This window comes from Anolis sagrei, chromosome X (assembly GCF_037176765.1).
Source record: "Anolis sagrei isolate rAnoSag1 chromosome X, rAnoSag1.mat, whole genome shotgun sequence".
Taxonomy (NCBI): domain Eukaryota; kingdom Metazoa; phylum Chordata; class Lepidosauria; order Squamata; family Dactyloidae; genus Anolis; species Anolis sagrei.
In genome coordinates this window covers 21,146,548-21,163,544 of record NC_090034.1, presented here as the reverse complement: position 1 = coordinate 21,163,544, position 16,997 = coordinate 21,146,548, and the positions used below count along the sequence as shown (strand labels likewise).

Sequence of the window (16,997 nt, the reverse complement as noted above, 5' to 3'; positions counted from 1 at the left end):
ACTTTCCTACTTTGGATTCTGGGAGTTGTAGTTCCCCAGAAGTAAATTTGTGTACATGTATTATTTGCTTCCAAATTCCGTACTTTCCTACTTTGGATTCCGGGAGTTGTAGTTCCCCAGAAGTAAATTTGTGTACATGTATTTTTTGCTTCCAAATTCCGTACTTTCCTGCTTTGGATTCTGGGAGTTTTAGTTCCCCAAAAGTAAATGCGCGCACATGTATTCTTTACTTCCAAATTCTGTACTTTCTTGCTTTGAATTTTGAGAGTTGTTGTCCCCTAAAAGTAAATTCATGTGTATGTATGTGTATTTGCTTCCAAATTCCATACTTTCCTGCTTTGGATTTTGGGAGTTATAGTTCCCCAAAAGCAAATCTGTGTCTCTGTGTTATTTGCTTTCAAATTCCATACTTTCCTGCTTTGGATTTTGGGAGTTATAGTTCCTCCGAAAGTAAATCCATGTCTCTGTGTTATTTGCTTCCAAATTCCGTAATTTCCTGCTTTGGATTCCGGGAATTGTAGTCCCCCAAAAGTAAATTCATATGTGTGTGCATTGGTTTCCAAATTCCATACTTTCCTGCTTTGGATTTTGGGAGTTGTAGTTCCCCAAAAGTAAATCCGTGTCTCTGTGTTATTTGCTTCCAAATTTCATACTTTCCTGCTTTGGATTCTGGGAGTTACAGTTCTCCAAAGTAAATGCGTGCACATGAATTATTCGCTTCCAAATTCCCTACTTTCCTGCTTTGAAGTTTGACAGTCTAGTTGTCATCTCCAGCCCCCCCCCCCCCCCACGTGTCCGTCTTGCATGTGCACTTTCTTCCATATTCGGTATTCTTCTTGCTTATTCTGCCTTGTCCCGCTTTGGCGTATGCAAAGCCGACCTTCTTCCAAGAGTTTTGCAGACTTTTCCTCTCTTTTTTCCTCCGTTTTGTTTTGGCGAGAGCAATCCCTAAGCAAGACTGTCTGCAGCCCTGCAAGACAGACGCGGCGGGCCTGTGGTTTCCGCACCTACGATTATTATTTATTCGTGTGTGCCTTTGTGCGCCTTTGCCATAGCAACAGCCTCAGAACCTGGCAGCTCTGAAATGGAGAGATTGCCCCTCCAAGCGATACCTTTTTGAGCCCAAGGATTCAGAGGATTTCCTAAAGACCTGGCCGATTGAAAGGAGGCCTTCAGTTGGATTTGTGTTACGCTGTCATGTGGTTTTATTGGATAATATCTTGCCTTCTTCTAAAGCGGAGAGAGTGTGACTTGTCCAAGGCCACGCAGTGCATTTCCATAGCTGAGCGGGGATTCGAACCCAGACCCTCCAAAAGGAGAGTCCAATGACTTAAATGGCTATGATCACTTATTTTTGAACAAGGTTGCCATTCAGGCATTAATTCCAGAACTGGAGGAATGAGAAAGACTCTGGTGGATCGAAGGAAAAAAAGGCTAAGGAAGGAAGGAAGGAAGGAAGGAAAAGTAAATAGAGGAAAGAAAGGATGGATGAAGGAAGGAACAGAGGGAAGAGAGGGATGGAGGACAGGAAGGAAAGGAAGGAGTTAATGAAAGAGGAAATGATGGATGAGGAGAAGGAAGGGAGAGAAGGGAGAGAGGAATGGAGAGAAGGAAGTAAAAAAGGAAGGAAAGAAAAAGGAGTGGCAGGGAAGGGAAGGAAGGAATGAAAGGATGGATGGATGGAAGGAAGGAAAAGGAAGATGGGGGAAGAAAGGATGGATGAAGGAAGGAAGGAAGGAACAGAGGGATGGAGGACAGGAAGGAAAGAAAGGAGTTAATGAAAAAGGAAATGATGGATGAGGAGAAGGAAGAGAAGGGAAAGAGGCATGAAGGGAGAAAAGGAAGTAAAAAAGGAAGGAAAGAAAAAGGAATGGAAAAAAGGGAAGGCAGGCAGGCAGGAAGGAAGGAAAAGGGAGAGTGAATAGAGGGAGGGAAGAAAGGATGGCTGAAGGAAGGAGGGAACAGAGGGAAGAGAGGGATGGAGGACAGGAAGGAAAGAAGAGTTAATGAAAAAGGAAATGATGAGGAGAAGGAAGGGAGAGAGGAATGAAGGGAGAGAAGGAAGTAAAAAAGGAAGGAAAGAAAAAGGTGTGGGAGGAAAGGGAAGCAAGGAATGAAAGGATGGATGGAAGGAAGGAAGGAAAGGGGAGAAAAATGGAGGGAAGAAAGGGATAGATGGATGGATGGATGGATGAATGAATGAATGAATGAATGAATGGAGAGAAGTAAAGAAGGCAAATGAAGGAAGGAAGGGATGGATGAGGGGAAGGAAGGGGGAGTGGGAGGAAAGAAGGAGGAAAGAAGGGGAATAAATGGAGGAAGGGAAGAAAGGTTTGGATGAATGAAGGCAAGGAAGGAAGGAACAGAGGGAAGGAAGGGATGGAGGAAAGGAAAGAAGGTGAATAGATGAAGGAAGGAAGTGATGGATGAGGGGAAGAGAGGGAAGGGAGAGAAGGAAGGAAGGAAAAAGGAGTAAGGAAAGGCAAGCAATGAAAGAAAAGGATAGAAGGAAGGGAAAATGGGGGAGTAAATGGAAAAGGGAAGGGAAGGACAGAAGGAAGGGATGGAGAGAAGGAAAGAAGGTGAATAAAAGAAGGAAGGGATGGATGAGAGGAGGGAAGAAAGGAAGGAAACAGGAGTGGGAGGAAAGGCGAGCAAGGAAGGAAAGGATGAATGGAAGGAAAAGGGAGCAAATGGAAGGAGGGAAGGGGTGGATGGATGAAGGACAGGAAGGAAGGAACAGAGGGAAGGAAGGGATGGAGGGAAGGAAAAAAAGAAAGTTAATGGAGGAAGGAAGAGATGAGTGAGGGAAAGGAAGGAAGTGAAAGAAGGGATGAAGGGAAGGAAGGAAGGCAAGAAGGTAAGTAAATGAAGGAAGGGAAGGAAGGTAGGTAGGGAGAGATAGAGAGAAGGAAGGGGAAAGAAAGGAATGGAAGGAAGGGTGGGATTGAGGGAAGAGTGTGCAGTATTCAACGTGGCTCTATCAACAATATCAAACCTACTGGTGGGATTCTTATCAAGGAAAACACACATTCATCACAAACTAATGCAGACCCACTGTAACATGGACATCGCATCACTTTTTGGTGTCATAACTCAGTACTATAGATACATGGGATGTGCAGTTCGGGGAGTTCCTTTGGATACTAAAGACTAGAAAAGGTTCCAATCAGGCCGCTTAACTTGCCGAGAGATGCTTTTCCCATTACGGCTCGTAATGAGAAAAGCATCTCCCGACAAGGAAAACGCAGAGAAGAAAAGGCCTCCGGAGCCAGCCGTCCTTCTCCTCCCTCTCTCCCTTCGTCTCAGTCTTTTCTTTTCCGGAGAAACAAAGGCGGGACGGTGACATCATGGGAACATGACATCAGTCTTGGCCGGAGAAGCCTTGCCGTTCGGCACGATGCGTCCTTTTGGCCACGAAGGTGCATCCAAGCCTCTTGCGCTTCTGTGGCTGTGTTTGGATTCTATAGTTCTATCATCATCATCATAATCATCATCATCATCAAACAGACTGGATGTCTGTCTATCAGGAGGGCTTTGATGGTGTCTTCCTACATGGCAGAAGCAGATTTATTTATTTATTTATTTTACAGTGTTTATATTCCGCCCTTCTCACCCTGCAGCAGATTACAATGCACATATACATGGCAAACATTCAATGCCATTAGACATACAACATATACAGACAGACACAGAGGGAATTTAACATTCCAGCTTTTCCAGCTTCATGAGGGTATGCTGGAATCCGGCCACAGGGGGAGCTGCCGCTTCACCATCCACTTGTGACACCAAGTCCTTGATGGAGTGCTTCCTCATTCTTGTGCATGCTGCTGGAAAGTTTTATGATGTTGTAAATTAGTTAAATTAGCCTCCACACATAAAGTGGTACCTAAATTTCCTACTTGACAGATGCAACTGTCTTTCGGTATTTATTTGTACATAACAACACAGCACACATGCATATTAAGTCCAAATGTCTGGGATTCGTCTCTGAATGTCAGGCTCTTCCCATGGGCCTAAGACATTAGAGGTATCGTATATCGAAGCTGACTTGGCAGCAATTCCATCGAGTATTGAGGCAGCTCTCGGCAACCCTCTTCTTTCCAAAGGCATCCTATTCTCCTCTCCATTCTTATCCTTCATTCCTTCTTTGTCACCATAGAAGTCTTGCCCTAAAAAGACATTTTAAGAGCAAACATTGAGTCCCAAAAGCATGGTTTCGCTCCAAAATGATGCTAGCAAGTGCCACTTAGAGACTCAGGGTTGAATTAACTCAATTTGGCCCCACTTTCAACTATGAAATCCTCAGAGATGTAGTTTGGCAGAAAAGGCTCAAGACCTTGCAAATCTACAAGTCCCAGGATGCCATGGCATTGAGCTAAAGTGGGATCAAACTGCATTCATCCTACAGTATAGATGCATCCGTAGCTTTCTCCATGAAGTGTTGGAAGGAAAAGTCCTCGTAGCTCTTCCTTTTTAAAGTATATTTCGCAAATATGTGTATTATTTGCTTACAAATTCCATACTTTCTTGCTTTGGATTTTGGGAGTTGTAGTCTCCCAAAAGTAAATCTGTGTCTGTGTAGTATTTACTTCCAAATTCTTTACTTTCCTGCTTTGGATTTTGGGAGTTGTAGTCCCCCAAAAGTAAATCCGTGTCTGTGTATTGTCTCCATATTCCGTACTTTCTTGCTTTGGATAATGGGAGTTGTAGTCCTCCAGAAGTAAATCCATGTCTTTGTATTATTTGCTTCCAAATTCTGTACTTTCCTGCTTTGGATTTTGGGAGTTGTAGTCTCCCAAAAGTAAATCAGTGTCTGTATATTATTTGCTTCCAAATTCCGTATTTTCCTGCTTTGGATTTTGGGTTATCATTCCCCAGAAGTAAGTCCATGTCTGCTTCCATTTTCCGTACTTTCCTGCTTTGGATTTTGGAAGTTGTAGTCCCCCAAAAGTAAAGCCGTGTCTGTGTATTATTTGCTTCCAACTTCCATGCTTTTCTGCTTCGGATTTAGGGAGTTGTAGTTCCCCAAAAGTAAATCCGTGTCTGTGTATTATTTGCTTCCAAATTTCATACTTTCCTGCTTTGGATTCTGGGAGTTATAGTTCTCCAAAGTAAATGTGTGTACATGAATTATTCGCTTCCAAATTCCCTACTTTCCTGCTTTGAAGTTTGACAGTCTAGTTGTCATCTCCAGCCCCCCCCCCCCCCACGTGTCCGTCTTGCATGTGCACTTTCTTCCATATTTGGTATTCTTCTTGCTTATTCTGCCTTGTCCTGCTTTGGATTTTGGAAGTTGTAGTCCCCCAAAAGTAAAGCCGTGTCTGTGTATTGTTTGCTTCCAAATTCCATGCTTTTCTGCTTCGGATTTAGGGAGTTGTAGTTCCCCAAAAGTAAATCTGTGTCTGTGTATTATTTGCTTCCAGATTCTATACTTTCCTGCTTTAGATTTTGGGAGTTGTAGTTCCCCAAAAGTAAATCCGTGTCTGTGTATTATTTCCTTCCAAATTCTGTACTTTCCTGCTTTGGATTCTGGGAGTTGTAGTCCCCCAAAAGTAAATCCGTGTCTGTGTATTGTTTGCTTCCAAATTCCGTACTTTCCTGCTTTGAGTTTTGGGAGTTGTAGTCACGGTTTTATGTAGTCCTTGCTTTCTAAAATCATATTTAGCAAATGAAAGCCTTTTTGGTTCCTCCCAATGCTCAGGAGGGTCTAAAATGGGGCGAGAAGAGAAAGGAAAGTTCATTAGGAGCAATTGGAATATTATGCAGACCTACCGGGTGGCCATAATAAAGCCGTCTCCGATTACCTCTCACCGATGGAAACCTATTTTATATAATTTGGGGTTATTCCGTTTTCTGATTCGGTTGCATGCCACCCACCGAACAATGCCGTTGGGTGTTTCGCACTGGGGAACGAATGCACTGTGGCACCGGTGCTCTTGCTATGGGGTGCTGGGATCTGTAGTTTGGGCAGAAAAGGGAGATCTGGGAGATCTAGTCCCCTTTGGGCCTCCTCCCACGCAGAAGGCTCTGGACCAAGGACACCAGATTCGCTCCAAAAAAAAAAAATCCCAGGGAAAAAATACCGCAGCAAATCCACTCCCGATTGGCTGGCCCTCTTTCTTGTTGTTTTTGTGCCTCTAGCAGCGTTTTCCTTGGCTCTTTGAAGCGAACATTGCGTCCTGCTTCGTCTTGCGCTTGGGAAAATAATATGGTTCAAAAAGCCTGCTTTCAGGGCATCTACACTGCAGAGTTAATGCAGTTTGAGCACCCCTTGAACCACCCTAGTTCAGTGCAATGCAATCAATGCAATGAAAGGCTAAGAGAAAGTGCGGCTTTCAGGATTGCATAGCATTGAACCACAGCACTTGAAGTAGTCCGAAACTGCATTAATTCTAGAGTGTAGATACGTCCCCAAACTGTTTCTGAACAAAGCTATGTCTCTCCCTGAAATTCCACAAGCGTCAACTTTCTCCTTGGATCAACCACCTCCTTAAAAGTTGTTTTGACCCGACTTGAATTTGAAAACTTGGACGAATGACCGGCGGAATTTAATCTTGGAGGCCAGCTCTCCGAGCCGGACGTGGGAATCTCCATGCAAAGAGCAATGTTCATATTTATTTTATTGCATTTTATGGTTTTGTACAGCCAGGGGTTGTGTGTTGTTGCTTTTTAATGTTTGCTTGGATGGTTTCTCACACAGCTGATCTGTAAAAAGGGGTGGGGGGTGGGAAATAAAAATGTTGGTGATAATGTGGGAAGGGGATGTTTCCTGGTTCAAGTGATGCAGGGCTGCGAGCACTGGCAAAAGAGTTGCTATCTGTATATACAGTATCTATATCCATGTATCTGTATCTATATTGATATTTGTATCTATATCACTATTTATATATCTAGATCAATATCTATATATCCAGATACATAACTGTATCCATATTAACATCCATAACTGTATTTATATCTATTAGGCTTGGGTAACTATGGAAAAATTTCGTTCTAAACTCATTTCGTTTTTAGGGGGGCCCTTGCGTTTCGTTTTTTTAAAGAATTCCGAAATTTTCCTTTAAAAAAGTTCGAAATATACGAAAATTCGTAAAATTACGAATCGATTCGTTAATGGCGGACGCGATTGTGCAATATGCTAAAAAACCCTCCAAATGGGACAGGGGGGACTTCTGAAGCTTCCCTCTCCCTCTGTTGTTGACTGTTGGTGTGATAATTTATATTTTATCACTGATAAAACAAACAACAACTATAAAACTTGCACCAGACATACGGAAATAATTACGAAACAATTACGAAACGATTACGAAACAATTTTGAACCAATTACGAAACAATTATGAAACAATACGAAATAAATTGGAAAAATTGTTTCGATTTTTAATTACTCCTCACAGTAGTCCTGCATGGCTCAATATTGGATCATAAGCTAATTTAAATACGAATTAATAACGAATTACGAAATTAACGAACGAAACCGCCCAAGCCTAATATCTATACCTATATCCATATTCACATCCATATCTGTATCTATATCTATATCCATATTTACTTCCATAGCTCTATATATATTTATACCTATATTTGTATCTACATCAATATCTATATATCTAGATCAATATCTATATATCCAGATCCATAACTATATCCATATTCACACCCATATCTGTATTTATATCTGTACCTATATCCATATTCACATCTATATCTGTATCTATATCTGTACCTATATCTATATTTACTTCCATATCTCTATGTATATCTATACCTATATTTGTATCTATATCAATATCTATATATCTAGATCAATATCTATATATCCAGATCCATAACTATATCCATATTCACATCCGTATCTGTATTTATATCTATAACTATATTCATATTGACATCCATATCTATATGTATATCTATGTATATATCATATTTTCATCTATATGTAAATCTATACTTAAATCAATTTTCATGTCTTTATTTATATCTATACATAGTCACGTCCATATCTATATGAATATATATACCTATATCCATATTCACAGCCACATCTATATCTATACATATCCATATTCACATCCATATTTATGTCTATACCTATATCGGTATTCATAACCATATCTTTATCTATATGTATATCCATATTCTCATCCATATTTATATCTATACCTATATCCATAACCACAGCCATGTCTATATTGATATGTATACCTATATTCATATTCAAATCCATATCTATTTATATCTATACCTATATCCATATCAAATATTGATATTTATACCATATTTATGTCTCCATATCTTAATCCATGTCTATATCTGTAGCCATATAGATATAGATACAGATGATCGATATGGCTAAGACTATATCTATGTAATATCCATAGATCTATATATTTATATTCCTATATCTGTATCCATATCTATTTAGCTATATTTCTGTATACATATCTATATCTAGCTATATTTTAGGTTCTGTGTGTGTGTGTGTGTTCTGATAAATTTAGCCTTAGCATTAACAGCAAACTTTCTGATACATGTATCCCACCTGAATATATAGATGTATATGTATATCAAAATAATTGGGCCTGATTTTCCCTCTTTCTTCCTTTCCTTCTAGGAATCTGTCCAGCAACAAAATCTCAGCTTTAAACCCGGAGGCATTTGAGTATCTCACTTCCCTGAAAAAATTGTGAGTATTTTATTGCACCCGTTGAAATTTTGGGGGAATTTTAAGGATATTCGTTGCAATTATTCCAACATTTTTTGGGGGGAAAATATCCAAAATCGAAAATGTTTCTGGTGTCTAGCAATTCAAATAAGGAATTGCTATTTAAAATGTCATTTTGAGCGTTAGGCTTTTATAGCCTTTTTCTGGTGAAAAATACTTGTAATTTTGAGCAGGGAGAAGAGGAATGAGGAGGATTTCTTTGGAATGGTAATATTTTTTCCCCTTTCTCTTTGCCCTTACAGAGATATCAGCAACAACAGGATTTCTACCTTAGAAGAAGGAATATTTGATAATTTATTTAATTTAAGTGAAATGTAAGTATGAGGTTGATTTTTCATGTCTTTCCAAAAACAGTTTGATCTTAGCCTGGATTTGGTGGGTGCGTCTACAATGTAGAGTTAATGCAGTTTGAGACCACCTGAACTGCTGTGATCCTGGGAATTGTAGTTTTCCAAGAACTTGAAGCCTTCCTTGCCAAAGAGTGGCAAACTACAACTCCCAGGACCCCATAGATTTCATTCACTGAGGAGGGGCCCAAATTGCATTAATTTTACAATGAGAATTGTTGTTTTCTAAGGTCTGCCAAAGAGTGGCAAACTACAACTCCCAGGCTCCCATAGATCTCATCCATGGAAGAGGGGTCCAAACTGCATTAATTCTACAATGGGAGTTGTAGCTTTCTGAGGTCTGCCAAAGAGTGGCAAACTACATCTCCCAGGCTCCCATAGACCTCATCCACAGAAGAGGGGCCCAAACTGCATTAATTCTACAATGAGAGTTGTAGTTTTCCAAGGTCTGACGAAGAGTGGCACACTACAATTCCCAGGATCCAAAAGACCTCACCCATGAAAGAGGGGCTCAAACTGCATTAACTCTGCATTGGGAGTTGTAGTTTTCCAAGGTCTGCTAAAGGGTGGCAAGCTACAACTCCCAGGATCCCATTGACTTCGTCCATGGAAGAGGGGTTTAAACTGCATTAATTCTTCAATGGGAGTTGTAGTTTTCCAAGGTCTGAGAAAGACCTTAGAATTCTACAATGGGAATTCTACAATTGGAGTTGTAGTTTTCCAAGATCTGCCAAAGAATGGCAAACAACGACTCCTAGGATTCCATCGCATTGAGCCACAGCAGTAAAACTGCACCTGTTCTTCCAGGTACAGTAAAACTGCACCTGTTCTTCTAGGACTTTAGTTGCAGACTGCAAAAGAGTCAGACTACATCTCTCTCTCTTGTGCTAATACTCCCCGTGGTTTCCTCCTTAGAAACCTCAGTGGCAACCCCTTCGTCTGCAACTGCAGCCTGGCCTGGCTCCCTCGGTGGCTGGAAGAGCGCAACATCAGAGTCGCCCACCGGTCCGCTACCAGATGCACTCTCCCTCCGGAGTTGGCCGGCGCCTCCCTTTTCAACCTTTCATTTACTGACACTACATGCGGTACATAAAGAAGGGGGTTGGGCTGGATAACTCTTGGGGTCCTTTCAACTATAGGATTCTAGGATTCCCTCTTTGTAGATTTTCAAGCCGAGGCCGAACAGCCATCTGTCAGGAGTACTTGGATTGTGTCTTCCTCTGTGACAGAAGGGGGGTTGGACTGGATGGCCTCTGGAGTCTTTCCAACTCTGTATTGTTGTTGTTATTATTGTTGTTGTTTCTGCATGGACTGGATGGCCCTTGGAGTCTTTCCAACTCTATATTATTATTGTTGTTGTTGTTGTGTTGTTATTACTATTCCTGCCTGGTCTGGATAGCCCTTGGCTCTTGGGGTCTTTTCCAACTCTTTGTTGTTGTTGTTGTTGTTGTTGTTGTTATTTCTACAAGGACTGGATGGCCCTTGGAGTATTTTCCAACTCTATATTATTATTATTATTATTATTATTATTATTATTACTATTATTGTTTTTATTTCTGCATGGATTGGGTGGCCTTTGAGGTCTTTTCTAACTCTATGATATTTATTATTATTATTATTATTATTATTATTATTATTATTATTACTACTACTACTATTCTGAAACTGCAGTTGCAGGATTCTATGATTTGTGTGTATCCTGGCACAATGGGAATGGATTGGATGGCCTTTAGTGGTCTCTTCCAACTCTTTAAACAAACAGAGGCTGGATGGCCATCTTCCAGGAGAGCTTGGATAGTGTCTTCCTTCTCGGCAGAAGGAGATTGGACTAGATAGCCTTTGGGTGTCTCTTTCAACTCTAGGATCCTGTGATGCTATACTATATAGCCCTACTTCTCCATGAACCTGCAGATACCTGTGAGGTTGGGTGACTATTTGTCATGAGGCATTAGATCAGTGGTTCCCAAGCTATGGGTCCCCAGATGTTTAGGCCTTCAACTTCCAGAAATCCTAACAGCTGGTAGACTGGCTAGAATTTCTGGGAGTTGTAGGCCAAAACATCTGGGGACCCACAGGTTGAGAACCAGTGGATTAGATGGTGGCTTCGTGCCTGTCAGAAGGGGGTTGGACTGGATGGCCCTTGGAGGTTCCTCCCAACTCTTTAATTCTGTTACAATGGAATACGCTGATTCCTGGCAATCCAGTGGATGATTGTAAAGACTGAATGGCCATCTGTCAGGAGACATTGAATTGTGCCTTCCTACGTAGCAGAAGGGGTGTGTCTGGATAGCCTTTAGGGGTCCCTTCAATTCTAAGATTCTATGATTCTTTAGCATCTATTTCCCTGTGAATCTTCCAGTGTCTATGAGGTTGGGTGGCCATCTGTCAGGAGGGCTTTGATTGGGTCTTCCTTTGTGGCTGAATGTGCCTGTATTATTATTATTATTATTATTATTATTATTATTATTATTATGTTTATTTATACCCCACTTCTTCTCTCCAAAAGGAGACTCAAAGCAGCTTACATTGAAGGCTTTTAAAGAAGAAGATTTTAAAGATCATGTACTGTGGTTTTTCGTTTTGATTATGTTTTTTATGGTTTTTAATTGTGATTTTTTAAAATACCATTTATATTTCTAATTTTGTTTTAATGATTGTAGATCATTAAACTGTATGGAAAGGCGTTTTAATGTGAGCCGCTTTGAGTTTCCTTGCTGGAGAGAAAAGCAGGGCATAAATTTGCTTTACTATTTCATTTTGTTATTGTAATTTTTTTATATATATATTGTTTTGTATTTTGTATTTTACTGTGTTGTATTGTATTTTTAGAAGGGCTTGGTCTCATGTTAACCTCCCCGAGTCCCCTTTGGGGAGATGGTGGCAGGGTATAAATAAAGTTGTTTATTATTATTATTATTATTATTATTAATAATAATAATAATAATAACAATAATGTCCAATCGCATTTGGCCAACACAGGAATATACCATCAAAGCCCTCCCAACAGATGGCCACCCAATCTCACAGAAACTGGAAGGTTCACAGAGAAATAAGGGCTATAGAATCATAGAATCCTAGAGTTGGAAGGGACTTCCAAAGGCCATTCAGACCAATCCCTTTCTGCTGTGCATGAAGGAACAATGCAATTCCTCCTGACAGGTGGTCATCTATTCTCTGCTTCAAAACGTCTACTGGCCTGTCAGGAAGCAACGTATTTCATTGTCATAGAATCAGAGTTGGAAGGGACCTCCAAGGGCCATCCAGTCCAACCCCCTTCTGTCAAGCAGGGACACAACAACAACAATAACTATTATTACTATTATTAGCAATAATACTAATACTGTTATGCTACTGGAATTCTCTCCCATAGAAGCCGGCCACATCGGGTGCCTGAACGACAACCAGACCGGGTTGACCGATGCCGTCGTCCGCTTCACCACCCAATTCTTCCCGAACTTGACCCAAGCTGCTTGCAGCGCCCATTGCTATAGAGAAGGCTTGGAGTATGGAGGCTTCAGCGATGAATCCGATTGCTTGTGTGGTGATGCCCTTGAGCCCAATTCTTCAGTGGGATGCCTGTCATTCTGTGCCGAATTTCCCACCGGACCCTCATGTGGCGGACCCTCTGTGGTGCCCGGCATCTTCCCATCTCAATTGTCCATCTCCATTCACGGACCAATGGCCCCCGTGGACCTTTTCCAAGAGGCGCCTTTTGAGCTCCACGTCCCCATTGCCCTCGGCTACCTGGAGTGGGACTTTGGAGATGGGACGGGGTGTTTGAACACCACCAAGGCCTCCATCCACCATAGATACACATCACCAGGGCGCTACAATGTCACAGTCACCGCCTTTAGCAGTAGCCGATTGACCACGGCCTGGGCAGAAGTAGAAGTGGTTTCTCCCCCTGAAGAGATCGAGCTCCAATGCCCTGTTTTGGTGAAGACTAATGCAAGTTTGGAGCTGCGGACAAGAAACCGAGGGGGGACAGGGCTCTCTGTGGTTTACAGCATTACGGCACCATCTGGAAATGGTGAGTCTACACCAGGCATGGGCAAACTTCAGCCCTCTAGGTGTTTTGGACTTTAAGTCAATGCTACAGAATCCTGGAAACTGTAATTTTGCAGGACTTTGAGCCACCTTTGCCATAAGTAGGTAGGTAGGTAGGTAGGTAGGTAGGTAGGTAGTCAGATAGATAGGATGGTAGGATGGATGGATGGATAGATAGATAGGTAGCTAGGATGGTTGGTTGGTTGGATGGATGGGCGGATGGACAGACAGAGAGATGGATGAATAGATAGGATGAATAGATGGATGGACTAATAGATAGGATGGTTGGACGGATGGAGAGGTGGATGAATAGATAGGATAATTGATTGATTGAGTGGATGGATGAATAAATAAATAGGATGCTTGATTGGTTGGTTTGTTGGATGGACGGAGAGATGGATGAATAGATAGGATGAATAGATAGATGGATGAATAGATAAGATGGTTGGACGGACAGAGAGGTGGATGAATAGATAGGATGGTTGATTGGATGGATGGATGAATAAATAGGATGGTTGGTTGGTTGGATGGATGGATGGATGAACAAATAGGGTGGTTGGTTAGATGGACGGATGAATAGATAGGATGGTTGGTTGGTTGGATGGATGGATGAATCGATAGGATGGATGGATGAATAGATAGAATGGGGTTGGATGGATGGATGGATGGATGGATGGATGGAAGGATGGATGGATAGATAGATAGATAGATAGATAGTATGGTTGGATAGATGAAAGATAGGATGGTTGGATGGTTAGTTAGATAGATGATTGATGGATAGGATGTTTGGATGGATGGACAACTGAGCAAATGTAGTCTTTGGATTGTAATAAAGTTTGATTGATTGATACCTGACATCCATCTATCCATTCATCCAAATTATCTCTCTGTCTTCATCCATTTATCCATCCATCCAATCCATCATTGAAGTCCAAAACACCTGGAGGGTCAAAGTTTGTCCATGTATAACTTGCCCATGGCATGTATAATTTCCTCCCTATTATTATTATTATTATTATTATTATTATTATTATTATTATTGTAATATGTTCACAACAAGTTAAACATAACCATTTTATCCAATTCAGTTTATTGTAGAATAATAATAGTAATAATAATAATAATATTTGCAACAACTTAGAACTAAAAAAAACAAATGCAGGCACTAAAATAAACCATCCAATCAATCTATCTATCTATATCTATCTATCTGTCAACTATGGCCCCTTCTACACTGCTATATAATCCAGATTACCGAAGCAGATAATCCACATCTGCTTTGAACCAGATTATATGAGTCTACACTGCCATATAATCCAGTTGAAAACAGATAATCTGGATGTTACATGGCCTATATCCATCCACCCATCCATCCAATCATCCTATCTATCCATCTATCTCTCTTTGGCAGAGGACACTTCAAAGTCCTGCAAAACTACAGTTCCCAAAATTCCATAGCATTGAGCCATGGCAGTTCAAGTGTTGCCAACATTTACTAATTCCACAGTGTAGATGCACCCAATATAGTCTGACTTCATAGCCTGAGGTGCCATTCTTTTGGTTGATCCTGGTTCTCCCTTTTGCAGCGGTTTTCCCAGCATGTCCCATAGAAAGTGTCGCCTTTCCCGGGAACGGCCATTGCTATTGGCTGGTGGCGGAGAAAGCCGAGTGGCAGGAGGCCCAGCAGCATTGCCAGGACTATGGCCGCGGGCACCTGGCCTTCGTCAGCAGTCCTGAAATCCAAAATTTCCTGGTCTCCCGGGTCACCAGGTAAGTGAGGGACTCATCTGTGATTTACTATTTGCTGAGGATTCCTTTGGCAAAACGGAGTATGATATAAGTTGAATATCGCTTATCCGAAAGGCTTAGGAAGTGTTTTGGGGTTTTGGGTATTTTTGGATTGGGCTGGGAATGAAAAAATAGGTTTTGCAGACCAGATAATTTCCACGTATATTGATTATTTGGTAGCAAAGATATTGAACAAAACCTTAGATCGATGTGTCTTTCTTTCTATCCATCTATCCATCCCTTCAAATTCTCCTCTCCCCCCCCCCCCTTTCCATCCATTTATCCATCCTGTGAATCCATCCATCCATCCTATTCTATCAACCAACCAACCATTCAATCTGTCTGTCTGTCCGTCCATTCTGTCTGTCTGTCTATCTCTTTATGGATGCTATTCTATCTATCATCTATGTATCCAAGCTACTTACCTGCTTATCTGTCTATCCAAGCTATTAGGCATGGGCAATCCTTGGTTCTAAATGGTTCTAAAGTACTTACAAAACTAGAGAGAGGGCTCTGGTGCTTTGCTTCTAAAGTGTTGCTAAAGTTCTGGTGGTGAAAATTTCAGAACTCTAACAAAACTTTCAAAATTTCATTATTATTTCGTTATTGGCAATTTTTATGACGGAACCAATTAGGAACTGCCATTTATAATGAAATTTTAAAAGTTTTGTTAGATTTCTGAAATTTTCACCACCAGAACTTTAGCAACACTTTAGAAGCAAAGCACCAGCGCCCCCTAGTTTTGTAAGTACTTTAGAACCATGGATTGCCCCTGTCTTCTCTATCTATCTATCTATCTATCTATCTATCTATCTATCTATCTATCTATCTACCGTATCTATCTATCTATCTATCTATCTATCTATCTATCTATCTATCTATCTAGCCATCCATCCATCCATCCATCCATCCACCCACCCATCCAAGCTACTTACCTGCTTGTCTGTCTGTCCAAGTTACCTACTTAATTTCTCTATCTATCTATCTATCTATCTATCATTATCATCACCATCTATCAAAGCTACCTCTCTCCCATCTAATCTATCTATCTATCTATCTATCTATCCATCCATCCATCTATCTCTACTATGTCCATCTATGGATGTGATCTGGCTACAGATGCTCGCTCTATCTATCTATCTATCTATCTATCTATCTATCTATCTATCCTACCTACCTACCTACCTACCTACCTACCTACCTACCCATCCATCCATCCATCCATCCATCCATCCATCTATCCCAGCTATTTATCCACCTACCCAGCCAAGCGATCTATTTGTCATCTATGTAGTTGTAGTTGGAGACCCTGGTAGTGCAGTGGGTTAAAGTGCTGAGCTGCTGAACTTGCTGACCAAAAGGTCACAGGTTCGAATCCAGGGAGTAGTGTAACCTCCTGTTGTTAGCCCCAGCTTCTACCAACTAGGAGTTAAAAAACATGCAAATACGTGTAGATCAGTAGGTACCACTTCTGCGGGTAGGTAACAGCTCTCCATGTAGTAATGCCGGCCACGTGACCTTGAAGGTGTCTACACACAACATTGGCTCTTTGGCTTAGAAATGGCAATGAGCACTACCCCCCAGAGTCGGATATGACTGGACTGAATGTCAGGGGAAAACCTTTACCTTAGTTGTTATACCCCCTTTCCTCCAGAGTGGAACCCAAAGGGGCTTCCTAAAACATTTCAAAACTCACAATTAAAAAATGTAAAACATTTGGCTAAACACAGAAAGGATTTAGGAAGATTAGCAATGGGTTTACGCTCTCCTTTCCATTCTTCCCTCTGTACAAAACAGTTGGCTCAATGCAGAAGGTGCTTAAGAAGATTAGCAGCGGGTTTAGTGCTTTCCCTCCTTTCTCGCAAAGACTCCTTTCACTTCCTCCGGGGCATTAAGTTCTGCTTGGTGCTCCTGCTAGACCTGTGCTAAGAGCTTTGCTTTGGAAAGAGGGGTAACCGGGAGCCTGGTTTGGATGCCAGCGTGGATCTTAACGGTGTTTCCTAGGAATCGGAGGCCTCTCTGTTTGCAAAGACGGGGCGGCGTTTTTCTATACCTTTCCAGAAGATTTGTGTGGTTTTCTTTGGCTCC

The 16,997-nt window shown here is 41.3% G+C and overlaps 1 protein-coding gene across 1 annotated transcript in view; it reads left to right on the top strand.

Moving 5' to 3' along the window:
* Positions 1 to 16,997, top strand: part of PKD1 (polycystin 1, transient receptor potential channel interacting) — a 106,208-nt gene that overhangs the window by 19,595 nt on the left and 69,616 nt on the right. The window contains exons 2-6 of the mRNA XM_060785804.2: positions 8,617 to 8,688; positions 8,970 to 9,041; positions 9,990 to 10,159; positions 12,445 to 13,104; positions 14,708 to 14,891. Of these exons, the coding sequence (XP_060641787.2) occupies positions 8,617 to 8,688; positions 8,970 to 9,041; positions 9,990 to 10,159; positions 12,445 to 13,104; positions 14,708 to 14,891 (1,158 nt within the window). The remainder of the gene's footprint in view (positions 1 to 8,616; positions 8,689 to 8,969; positions 9,042 to 9,989; positions 10,160 to 12,444; positions 13,105 to 14,707; positions 14,892 to 16,997) is intronic.